Source organism: Bos grunniens, chromosome 14 (genome assembly GCF_055505025.1).
Source record: "Bos grunniens cultivar Pamir isolate PY7600 chromosome 14, Bosgru_T2T1.0, whole genome shotgun sequence".
NCBI classification, from domain to species: domain Eukaryota; kingdom Metazoa; phylum Chordata; class Mammalia; order Artiodactyla; family Bovidae; genus Bos; species Bos grunniens.
Genome location: NC_141178.1, coordinates 60,480,195 through 60,492,432, shown reverse-complemented (window position 1 = coordinate 60,492,432; position 12,238 = coordinate 60,480,195). Strand labels below are relative to the sequence as shown.

The window sequence follows — 12,238 nt, the reverse complement described above, 5'->3', positions numbered from 1 at the left end:
CTTTTTAAATGCAATGGTTTTGAGACTTCCCTGGTGACTCAGTAGTTAAGATTCTGTGCTTCCAATGCAGGGTACTCAGGTCAGAACCCTTGTTGGGGAACTAGGAACCCACATGTTGCACAGCGGGGCCAAAATAAATATATGCAATGTGTTTTTTTAATATGTATTCACTTGGCCGCACTAGGTCTTAGTTGCAGCATTTGGGAGTTTAGTTCCCTGACCAGGGATAGAATCCATGCCCCCTGCACTGGGAGACACTGGACCACCAGGGAAATCCCCAAGGATTTTCATTTTGGTTTATACTAGCAGTTATGTGGAGAAGGCAATGGCACCCCACTCCAGTACTCTTGTCTGGAAAATCCCACGGACGGAGGAGGCTGGTGGGCTGCAGTCCATGGGGTCGCTAAGAGTCGGACACGACTGAGCGACTTTACTTTCACTTTTCACTCTCATGCATTGGAGAAGGAAACGGCAACCCACTCCAGTGTTCTTGCCTGGAGAATCCCAGGGACAGGGAGCCTGGTGGGCTGCTGTCTATGGGGTCACACAGAGTCGGACACGACTGAAGCGACTTAGCAGCAGCAGTAGCAGCAGTTATGTATTTGAAAAGTAGAAAACCATCTCCTTCACTAACACATCATTAGAGTCTAGAGTAATAACTTCAATAGTCATGGTAATGACTTCATCAAAAAACTGTAAGTTCAAGTAGGTCATGATTAACGTCGACAGGCCATGGATTTTGTAGCCAGTTGGCCTGTTTCAAAAAAGATGACTCTGGATGCCAACAATCTAAACCTAGATTATACTCGGGTGTAAAAATACAATACTGTGAATAAGGGAGTCTCTGTATTGAGGGACAACAGAGCAGTAAATAGAAACTGTAAGCTACTGGAAAGGTCCCAAATGATGAGCAAAATGTTCTCCAAACACACTGTGCTTCTGAGGGCAAACACCTTGCCTACAGTCAGCACTGAGCTCCCAGTAGCCGGCACTGGACCAGGACACAGGGATGCTGAAATCTGCAGAAAGACTAAAGGAGAAGGAGCCATGTCATCTGTGAGTACACCGAGCATCCAGAAAGCCTGTGGGGGTACATCAAGCCCTGCTGTGTTCAGCACAGAACTCAGAGGAAATGTGGAAAAGAGACACACCAGTCCCCCAACATCCTGCAAACCACAACAGCAGCCAGTGTGCAGTGTGGGGACAGCCCCGTCTTCACCATGATAAGCAAACGACAACTCCCACAGTGAAGAAAAACACACCATCACACCCTGAAAGCGAACAAGTGCTTAAGTGAAACCTTACAGAAATGCTACTCCTGGGAAAACACAACAAGGTGAGGACCGAACATGTCTGCTGAGGAAGACACCCACCTGCAGTGTATCATCCACCAAGGTGAGTATGTACTGAACTGTCTGCTCTTTGGAAATATGAGTCATCAGATTTATAAATGTCTTAGCACACTAAAAAAAAAAAAAAAGGAAATGAACATTAATCACTGTTTTCAACTGCAGATACAACGCTCTAATGGAATTTCAGTAAAATATTATTCTCTTGCCTAAATGAGGACGCAGTTATAGAAAATGCATCCTTTCACACATATGTGACCAAGTACAGGAGGGCCATACTCACATCAGATTTTTTATAATTTTTAATCACATCAAATGTTTACTATTTTAAAACAGACAGACCTAGCCATCATCAATGCTTGATACCATAAAGAAGAAGTTACATAGACAATCTAATTTTAAATTTTTGTTTTGATGTTTGGGTTTTTTTGGTCTTTTGGGAAGGCTTATACATTTACGGGGAAGCAGAATACCAAAGCAGCAAAAGTACAGGAATTCAGTTCAGGTGCTGCAATCAGAAGTTTCCATCCTACAATTTAAGAACTGAGTCACGATCGCTCTAGAATTCAACAAGACTGGCACTCGTTACATGCCTCCTCCCACACTTCCCAGGATTGTACATTTGGGCTAGCCTGTACGACAGATCCTTCAGCCCATCAGGGCCCCATATCAGAAAATCTGATGGGTGGCAGAGTTAGATGTTGTTCTAGTGAGAATACAGAGTAGACAAAGAATTTTCTTTAAAAAAAAAAAAAAAAATGTTAAGCAACTTTGAAAATACTGTATACTTTGAAACAGTAATTTCCATGCCAGGAATCTACTCTATTTAAAAAAAAAAAAAAGTTTCAGAAAATGCCGGAAAGGATGGAGGAACATATACACACTCAGTACGACATTTTTTCCAAAATTAACAAAGAAAACTAGAAATCACTCAAATGCCTTCCAATAAAAGAGAATTTTTAGTAAAACTATGACACCTGCTTAAGAGGAATGTCAAAGAATCACTGAGAAAATCTCTAGAATGTCTAATGACCCAGGGCAGGGCTCGTGGTCTGCTATCTGTACCAATCACCTGACTGCCTTCAGTCTGAAGCATCTCCTGCTTCTCCTCAGGACTTCTTTTCATCTCAAATCTTTGAATGAACTCGCAGTCTTCAGAAGAAATCATCTGCCCCCTAGAAAGAGAGAAGGAGGTTTCTGTTCAGTAAGGACTGAAGGGTCCCTATGAGCTAGTGATACAGAATGCTTCTCTCCTCTCTCTGCGAGTGCTGACCCCAGGCCCAGCACCCACAGACCTGTCTTCAGAGCTTAGCTGTACCACCTCCTGCTCAGGGGCCTCCCAGGACCTGAGCTCACTGACCCACAGGATGCAAACAAGAACCACATTGTCTTTAAGGGGCTGGACTGATGATGAAACAATTCACATGAGGTGGTCAGCACAGGCCTGGTCCCCCGAAACTCAATAAAATACCACCTCTAGGCACTAGCCAGTCTCAGCCTGTCCCCACCCAAGCCAACCTAACAGGTCAGCAGCTCTGGCCCCTTCTGTGACAGCCAGCCCGGTCAGGCAGTCCTGACAATTCTTCCTCCTGACTTCACTCTGCTCCCCACGTCCCTGCCTCTCGGAGGGCTCAGTCCCCTGGCCACAGCCCAGCAGGCTTCTGGCTTCCAATCACACCCTCTTTCATGCCCCTTGGGGGTGGTTCAGCCCCATGGGCACAACCCAATAGGCTTCCTGCTTCCAATTCCACCCTCCTCCATGCCCCTCTGACCCTGCAGTTCTGTCAAGCGCACATCTCACTGCACATTTACTCCTTTCACCTGGTCAAACTATGAATCTAAAAGGCAGTTCTACCTAACACCTCAAAAGTCCTTTTTAAGTCAGTTGACAAATTAAAACCTTTATGAAGGGCTTCCCTGGTGATCTAGTGGTAGAGAATCCACCTGCCAATGCAGGGGACACCAGTTCGATCCCTGGTCCAGGAAGATCCCACATGACACAAGGCAGCTAAGTCAGTGCACCACAACTACTGAGCCCTCACACTCTACAGCCCGTGTTCCATAATAAGAGAAGCCACTGCAATGAGAAGCCCGTGCACTGTAACTGGAGAGTAGCCCCTGCTGGATGCAAGCAAAGCGATACAGACCAAGCACAGCCAAAAATAAATACATATATTAAAAAAAAAAAAATTTAAGCACTGTGAGCAGCACAGCCTACCCACTGGAGCCCCAAGCTGTTTCCATCACACTAAGCTGGGTGACAGCTAACAGTTCTAAGGAGGAAGTGTTTTCTTCCACATTTGTTAGGCTTTTTCCAGTGTTCCTCTCACAGAAGCATGACCATGAAGAAGGCCGAAGCACAGGCACATGACAGCCCTGATTCACTGCAAACCAGCACTTACTGCAGGTAGGACTGCCAGTTCACTTTGTTCGCACGGACTTCCGCAGCCTTGGCGGCAATGATGTTGGTGGGAACAGCAGCATCCACAGCGCCCCGAATATCCATCTTGGTCATCTAAACTTATGATCTTGACTGTTCTTCTACCGATCTTCAATTTGCATGCAAGGCAAAACCAGAATACAAGGTGTGATTGTTTTTTAACAACTGCTACTATTATCATCAATAGCATCATTATCACCATAATCTCTAGGAGCATTCATCTCAAACATTAAAAAGCCTAAACAGGTCCGCTGGGGCTCATTCAGATGGTAGAATCTGGCTGGCAGAAGTGGGACTCTCCCTCGCCCTCTGTACTGGTGTGTCAGCAGAATCTCTGGACGTTCTAACTGAGAAAACTTCAGAATGTTTAATTCACTCATTTCGAGTTCTCAAGTTGCCAAGAGCAAGTCAAAAACAATTCTGGTGAAAATGGTGAGCCAAGCTGGAACAGGTTTTTCCTTCAACACTAAGAGAAGCCGACTATGGGAGAAACTGACTCTACTCCATTATGATCCAGTAGTGGAAAAAAAAGTCCTCTTTGTGGAACAGAAAAAAATACGCTCCCTCTAAACAATGGATTGAAAATGAATTTGATTTATAAATGAGAAGATCGAGGGCGGGATACTGATTCAGAAATTCTGCAGTGTGTAATAAAAGAAGAGAAAATGGCATGGAATAACTGCCTCCTGTGATTTGAAGGCCATTGTGAAGGAAAACAATGCAGTGAAAACAAGTTCTTCATATTAGGCCATATACCATTGCATCACATTTATTTATCTTTCTGGATATTTTTATAGCCCTTAATAAAATATATTAAAATAAAAATAAATAAAAATAAAAAGCCTAAACATTAACATCATTAATATTTCAAATCTTGTCCAGTTATGCACTACTCCATAGACGTGTTCTCTATAAGTTTTCACTTTTCCAGGAAATGTTTTCCATTTGTTGGCACTAATACCGCAGTAAGATTTTAAAAGTAATCATAAGATATTGGGCTTCCCTCCTGGCTCAGATGGTAAAGAATCCGCCTGCAATACGCAAAACCTGGGTTTTATCCCTGGGTTGGGAAGATGCCCTGGAGAAGGGAAAGGCTACCCACTCCAGTACTCTAGCCTGGAGAATTCCATGGACTGTATAGTCCATGGGGTCACAAAAAGCCGGATAGGACTGAGCGGCTTTCACTTTCATAAGATACTGAATTCAGAAATCATACTTACTAGAATAGGCATACAAGATAAGAAAGTATTTTAAATGTATACAGTTGCTGCTGCTGCTGCTAAGTCGCTTGAGTTGTGTCCGACTCTGTGCAACCCCATGGGCTGCAGCCCACCAGAGTCCTCTGTCCATGGGATTTTCCAGGCAAGAGTACTGGAGTGGGGTGCCATTGCCTTCTCCGATATACGGTTGAGATAGACTTAAAAATAAGAACTTGCATAATATAGATACAACCAACTATTTTCTTTACATTTACTAAGCACCATTTTAAAGTGACATGAAAAATCTACATGTCTTTTTACAACTTTATTCAAATTAAAACATTCAAAATGGGAATGTAAGATCTCTTAGAAGGCAGAGCTTTCTTTTTTCAATCAAAATAGCAGTTTCAAAATCAGTATTGAGAGAATTTTTTGAAACAGAGATACATTTTAGGCTCAGTCAACAATGGGAGACTGATCTGATAATATGAATGCACAAAAATGGGTTTTAAGTAATTCTCACTCCTAAACTTAAAGATAAAAGCTTAAGCCTGCTTGTATCACGACACAAAATATAAGATGCAGTTTACAAAATAAAAGCTCACAGTTAGTTATGACCAAAAACAAGCTAAAACCACAACCCAAATTCTTCTCCAGGGTCCCAATGACCTTAAGTCAGTCTGGAAGGAATCTCTACATCTGAGGATTTGCTGTCTAAACAAAGAGAGGCACTGCGGACCGGCCGGGGCCAAGCATAAACAGGCTCCGCCCGGGCCAAACTGGGACCGCGGAATCGAGACGGCCCAGCCTCGGCGGGCCCTCCCGCGGCGGGCGACGGTGCCTGCGGGCGGGCGGTCACCTAGGCCCTGGACAACCCGAACCCTGCGCCGGCCACAGCCGCGGCCCCGACCCGGGGAAAGCATCTCTCGCCCGTCCACGCTCTACCCTGCCCTACCCTGCGGGGGAGGCTCTGCGGTTCCGCAAACGCCGCTGAGGCCGGGAAGGAAAGACACCTGGGAACCCGGGGCCGGAGGAGGGCCGGGGGCGCCTGGGCAGAGGAGGAAGCCAGCGCGCGCCAGGGACGCGGAGAAACCGCAGGCTCTCAGGGCCGGGGCCGCAGCCAGAACGACCCGAGAGCAGCCTCACCCCGCGAACCGCGGGACCCCCCGACGCACCCAGAAGAGGCAGGAGGACGCAGCGGTCCGGGCGCCGAGTCACAGCCGAGTTGGGGGTCCTCCCGGTCCGGAGGACTGGGCGGCAGCGGCGGCGGCGGCGGGGGCGGTCCCGCACAGAGGAGACGTTGAGGACGGAATAGGCTGGAGGAACCCGGAGCGGCAGCGGCGGAATGACAGGAGTGCCGGTCACGTGAGACGGAGCACGTGACCTCGCGGAAGGTGGAAGCCGGGAGGGCCCAAAACGGCTCCCGGAGCGCCCTTCGCTTACGAGGCATGCAGGGACTCTCCCCACCCGGACACCCGGCAGTCCCCGGGACAGGGCCGGTGGGCGCCAGAAGCGAAGAACTGGGCCAAACCTCATTGATCACTATCGTAACCGTCATTCCGAAAAGGTTAATTTAGAGCTTTGAAGTCGGTTAACTTTCACTTGGATTTGACAAATCAGCGAATCAGGTGTTCTTAAAACGAGTCTCAGTTATGAAACATATGCTGAGACATAGATCCCAAATGTCAGATTTTTACTGTGTTCTCAGAGTTGGGCAACCATCACTGCAGTCAGTGTTGTAACATTCTCATCGCCCCAAAGAGAAACCTCTTACTCTTTAGCCATCATTCTCCATCTCTCCCCAAACCTTCTTGCCCTAGGCAGCCGCTCCTCTATGTATCTAAGGACTGGCCGATTCTGGACATCTTAGGAGTGGCAGTATACAACATGTGATATTTTGTGATTGGCTTCTCTCACTTCATATATGTTCAAGGCTCATTCGTGTGTCAGTACATATCAGTACTTCATTCCTTTTTACAGCTGAATAAATATTCCATTGTGCGGGTGTACCTTTGTCTACCTTTCACTAGTTAATGGGCATGTGGGTTGATTTACATACTGGACACTTGCATGCAAGTGTTTGGTAAACATGTTTCACTTCTCTGGCTTCAGCGGATATCTACAAGGGAACTGCTACATTGAATGGTAACCCTGTTTTCCAAAGGGAAGGTATCACTTTACACTCCCCCCCAGCAGTGTGTGAGGGTGCCAGTGCTTGACATCCTCACTAAAGCTTGTCATTGTCTGTCTTTTTGATTAAATCCTACCTACTGGTATCTCCTTGGTGATTTTGACTTGGATGTCCCCAGTTGCTAAAGATGGTGAGCATCTTTTCATATGTTTTTTGGCCATTTGCACGTCTTCTTTTGAGAAACGTCTATTTACAAATTCACCCATTTCTAGTTGTTTTTTTTAAAGAGCTCTTTATATATTCTGGATATAAGTCCCTTATTATGTATGTATGATTTGCCATATTTTACCCTATTTTGTGGGTATCTTTTCACTCTTTTGATGATGTCCTTTGAAAAACAAAAGGTTTTCATTTTGATGAAATCCAGTTTGCCTGTTTTTTCTTTTGTCACTTGCACTTTTGATATTATGTCTAAGAAGGCTTTGCCTAATCTGAGATCACAAGTATTTTCTCCTAAGTTTTCTTTTAAAAGTTTTATAAACCAACAAAAACCTATTGTATAGCACATGGAACTCTGTTCAATGTTATTTGCCAGCCTGGATGGGAAGGGGATTTCGGGGAGAATGGATACATGTATATGTATGGCTGAGTCTCTTCACTGTTCACCTGAAACTATCACAACATTGTTAATACAATGTTGTTAATACATTATTATTAATATTGTTAATACAATAATTGGCTATACCCCAATACAAAATGTTTTTGCTGTTAAAAAATAAAAGTAAAAACATTAAAAATATATTGGAAAATAAAAAAAAAATAAAGCAAATTTCATCAGAGTAGGAAAAAAATAAATAAAAGTTTTATAGTCTTAACTCTTAAATTTGGGTCTATGATTCGAGTTAATTTTTTAACATGATGTGAGGTCCAACTTATGTTAGTTTTATATATCCATTTTGGGGGCCTGGGACTATGTTATGAGAGGAAGTTTCTTCAGTTCATAGTCCCCAGCAATGCATACCTGGGGTCCTTACCTCTGTACCCCTCCAGACCCAGCAGAAGCTACCTGGGCCTTAGATACCTTTGACCAAGGATCAAACCCAGGCCCCCGGCAGTGGAAGCGCAGAGACTTAACCACTGGACCACCAGGAAAAGTCCAATAATCTGATATTTATAAAGCACTTTACAAAAAGGAAGTATGATGTAGAAGCCAAGTTTTGACTTCATGGTTAGATGACTATCGCATAAGGAAATGACTTCAATTAATTCTGTGCTGTGCTGTGCTTAGTCGCTCAGTTGTGTCCAACTCTTTGTGACCCCATGGACAGTAGCCCACTAGGTTCTTCTGTCCATGGGAATTCTCCAGAAAGAACACTGGAGTGGTTTTCCATGACCTCCTCCAGGGGATCTTCCCAAACTAGAGATCAAACCCAGGTCTCCTGCACTGCAAGTGGATTCTTTACCATCTGAGCCACCAGGGAAGTCCTCAATTAATTCTACATGACATAAATAAAAAGTAATAATCCTTGAAGTGAAGTGTGGTTATGAGTGTAGCAAGCATTTCCAGCCACAAAGCCAACTGCTACTAGAAGAACCTTTTAAGAGACCGAGATAAAGTGGCTCCTCTGCCTCTCGAGAGTATGGTCCAAATTTTTCACATATCACACACTACAAACGCAGAATATTACCACATGATCTATTTCCTTTATCATGATATACTAAGCAATATATCACTTGAATCATTTCTTTCAGTTTTTATCTAGCATTAAATTTGAATTAGGAGTATGTTGCTACCTGTAGAGATGAAGAGCCTGGTAGGCTACAATCCGTGGAGTCACAGAGAGTCAGACACGACTGAGCAACTTCACTTTCACTTCACTTGCAACCTGTAGAGGGCAGTCAGAACATACCTAGACTCTCAAACTCAGAGGCTCATCCTGGAATAGAGCCCACGGACCGTGGATAAACTGCTGACCCACAACACAGATAATCCTCTTGCTTTGACGGATGCGACTTTACAGGGAGGCCCCCAGCAGACTAAGTGATGGCCCAGCACCACCCAAAGGAAGAGAAATAGAGTGGACCCTGGGCTGGTGTTGTTAAAATCAAGCTACAGGACTCATTTGAGGCTTTATTGTAAAAACATGCCCAGGCTTTCCCAAGACAACCAACAGGGCCACCAGAAACATTTCTCCAGACCATCGAGGCGGATACAATTTCTGCCTCCGCCGTGGACTGAGGCATATAATGTGAACGTTCACCAAACCGTGGAAAATGAAGGATGTGCCACAGCCATGCACAATGTCAAGGTAAGACCATCTCCCCAGTCCGTGACCGTTCTTGGCAAGGAAAAGGTTTATCCAGAAAGAATATAAAACCATAAGCAAGCTTTAGTGTCAGCGCTCACTTTACCTTATTGATGATTTATCAAAAAGGCTTCCAAACTAAACCCAAGAGAAAAACTCGAACTTAGATAACAACCTGATTCATCCAGTTTTCTCCAACCTAAACAGCTTCCCTTTACAATGGCAAATGACTACATTTTGTTTGTTTGTTTCAGGAAGTATTGTCTTAAAAAGCAGAAAACCTAGACATAGATTTCTATGGCTACTATCAGTGTTTAGATATTCTGACATAAAAGTTATATCCCATGTAGTAATGAAAAAAATATGGGCTTCCCTCGTGGCTCAGTCAGTAAAGAATCCACCCGCAATGCAGGAGATGTAAGATACCCGGGTTCAGTCCCTGGGTTGGGAAGATACCCTGGAGAAAGAAACCACAACCCACTCTAGTATTGTTGCCTGGAAACTCCCATCGACAGAGGAGCCTGGCAGGCTACAGTCCATGGGGTTGCAAGAGTTGGACACAACTGAGTGATTAAAACACCACCAATGAAAAAGTGTAGATTGCTTTCCACCAAAATTGCTTGAGGGAAAAAAAAATTTGGTAAAACTAATACAGGCATGAAAGACCATTTAGGAACTAAGGGTGTTTTTCCTAAAGTCATAGTTTCCTAGCTGAATTTCTTAAGCATGAATTTCTATCACCAGACAACGTGATTTCCCCAAAGAGTAACCACTTTCCTACTCAGCGTTGTGTGTATCTTTGCAGAAAGTACAGTTTAAGTCTGTCAATCCTCTTAACTATTAATAGAAGCACGTCTTAAAAGGCTATTTGGTGTGGAGGGGAATGGACATGTGTCAATGCCTGTGACAAATAATGATCAGAGCTCAGAAGAAATGCTGATAAATTCTACAACTGAAGACCTGTCCAGATTCTGCAGCACTAGAAACTGCCTGTGCCTTGGCTCATATCCTCACAATAATCATGTATTTGCAGATTCTAATTATCCAGATCTGCCCTTTCCCCAGAGATTTTTGTTTTATCTTTTGACTGCACCATACAGCATATGGGATCTAAGTTCCCAGACCAGGAATGGAACCCAGGCCCCCCACATTGGTAGCATGGAGTTTTAACCATTGGAAAACCAAGGAAGTTCCTCCCTGGTGTTATTTTAACCAACTGGCACAAGGAGAAGTTGTTTGTTTGTTAAGTCATTGGGAAGCTTTTTCAATAGGAAGGTAGTTGATTTCAGTGGTTCAATAGGAAGGTACATTTGATTTCAGTGGTTACACAAACCTCCACATGTGTTAAAATTGCATAGAACTACACTCACCTGTAGGGCTTCCCATGTGACTCAGTGGTAAAGAATTCACCTGCCAATGCAGGAGATGCGGGTTCCATTCCTGGGTCAGGAAGATCCCCTGGAGAAGAAAATGGCAACCCCTCCCCACCACACGCACACATGAGTGCATACAAACTTATGAAATCTGAATGAGCTCTTAGAATTATACCAATGTGTCTCCTGGCTTTGATGTTGTACAACTTATGAAGTTTCCATTGGGTGGAACTGCGTGAAAAGTGTGCGGGACCACTGTATGTACATTCTTTTGTGAAACTTCCAGTGAATCTATAATAATTTCAGAATTAAATGTGTAAAAAAAAAAAAAGCCTTCCAAAGGCAGGTTAGACTGAAAATAACAATTCATTTGTGTTGCATAAATATGTTGTCTACTGTGGTTCTTCCTGTTGTTCTTTTTTATTTGGATTCTTAACCGATTTAATTAGGTAAGAAATACTGAGGTAGTCAAACCTGTTTTAGAGATGAGAAAGCATGTTTGTAAAAACCACTGTTACATGCCTATAGTCAGCTAAGTGGTGATTCGAACCCAGGTTTTTTCTGACGCTGACTTCGTTACTAAGTCGATAGATTCTGGCTGTGCTTTAGAAGCAGGCTGTAATTTCTCAGGCTGGAAGCCAGCATCCTCAGTAGTGATTTATCTGTGCATTCTCCCCAAAGAGCCCAACAAAACTGCTAATTTACTACAAAATAAATTAACATCTTTCCACCTACACATGTACACACACAGACACACACTGATGAACTTGGCTTCATCGGGTTTAGTTTTTCTCCACCAGGATTTCTGCTTCCTTCCATTCAGAGCACAGAGACCAAGTGGGAGACGGGGTGCTCCCTGGACCGGGCACTCTTTTTAGTGATAAAAGTGAGAGAGAGGAAACTTTACAGCCACGCTGGTGAGCAGTTATCTACCCATCCATCTGTCAATACAGATAGATGCATACACATGTGTGCATTCTTTCCCAATAATAAAAGTGATCAGAGCTTAGACCAGAAAATTTTCTACATAAAATTATTTTCAACGTCATTTTAATTGCTGTCCCTCTGAGAGTGCAGACTTTTAGGTGCTCTCCTGGTGCAGGTGTGTGACCCCTTGAGAAGCCCATCAAAGCCCTTACTGTGAGACATTACACACTGAAAGGGGAGAGATAAACTTCAAGGCCCCCAAAGGTACCTACCAAGACAAGGGAGCTTTTTATGGCAAATACAGGGAGCAGAAAGAAGAAAGGAAAAATCTCTTAGCAAGAAAGGAATTATGCTTCCAATATCCAGCACCATATACATATACATCGATGTATTCAGAAGACAAAGTTATCCTGTCCTGTCTCCAGTTGTGAAAGAGCGAGTTCCCCAAGGACAGAGTTGGTTCTTACCTTTTGCAAAGGCCCTCTGAAAAGAATTCTGTAGTAATTAACAACT

At 43.9% G+C, this 12,238-nt stretch overlaps 1 protein-coding gene and 1 pseudogene across 3 annotated transcripts in view; one reads left to right on the top strand and one right to left on the bottom strand.

The window, feature by feature from the left end:
• Positions 1–6,324, bottom strand: part of ATP6V1H (ATPase H+ transporting V1 subunit H) — a 47,411-nt gene extending 41,087 nt beyond the window's left edge. For both annotated transcript variants that reach the window (XM_086336976.1, XM_086336978.1), the window contains exons 1-4: positions 6,164–6,324; positions 3,752–3,898; positions 2,422–2,524; positions 1,374–1,463 (exon numbers count right to left, since the gene is read on the bottom strand). In XM_086336976.1, the coding sequence (XP_086193102.1) occupies positions 1,374–1,463; positions 2,422–2,524; positions 3,752–3,864 (306 nt within the window). In that variant the 5' untranslated portion in view covers positions 3,865–3,898; positions 6,164–6,324. The remainder of the gene's footprint in view (positions 1–1,373; positions 1,464–2,421; positions 2,525–3,751; positions 3,899–6,163) is intronic.
• LOC147359506 (large ribosomal subunit protein bL33m pseudogene) lies at positions 4,060–4,630 on the top strand (annotated as a pseudogene). Its single transcript, XR_015140860.1, has one exon. The product of XR_015140860.1 is annotated as a large ribosomal subunit protein bL33m pseudogene (transcript).
• Positions 6,325–12,238: the final 5,914 nt, after the last annotated feature.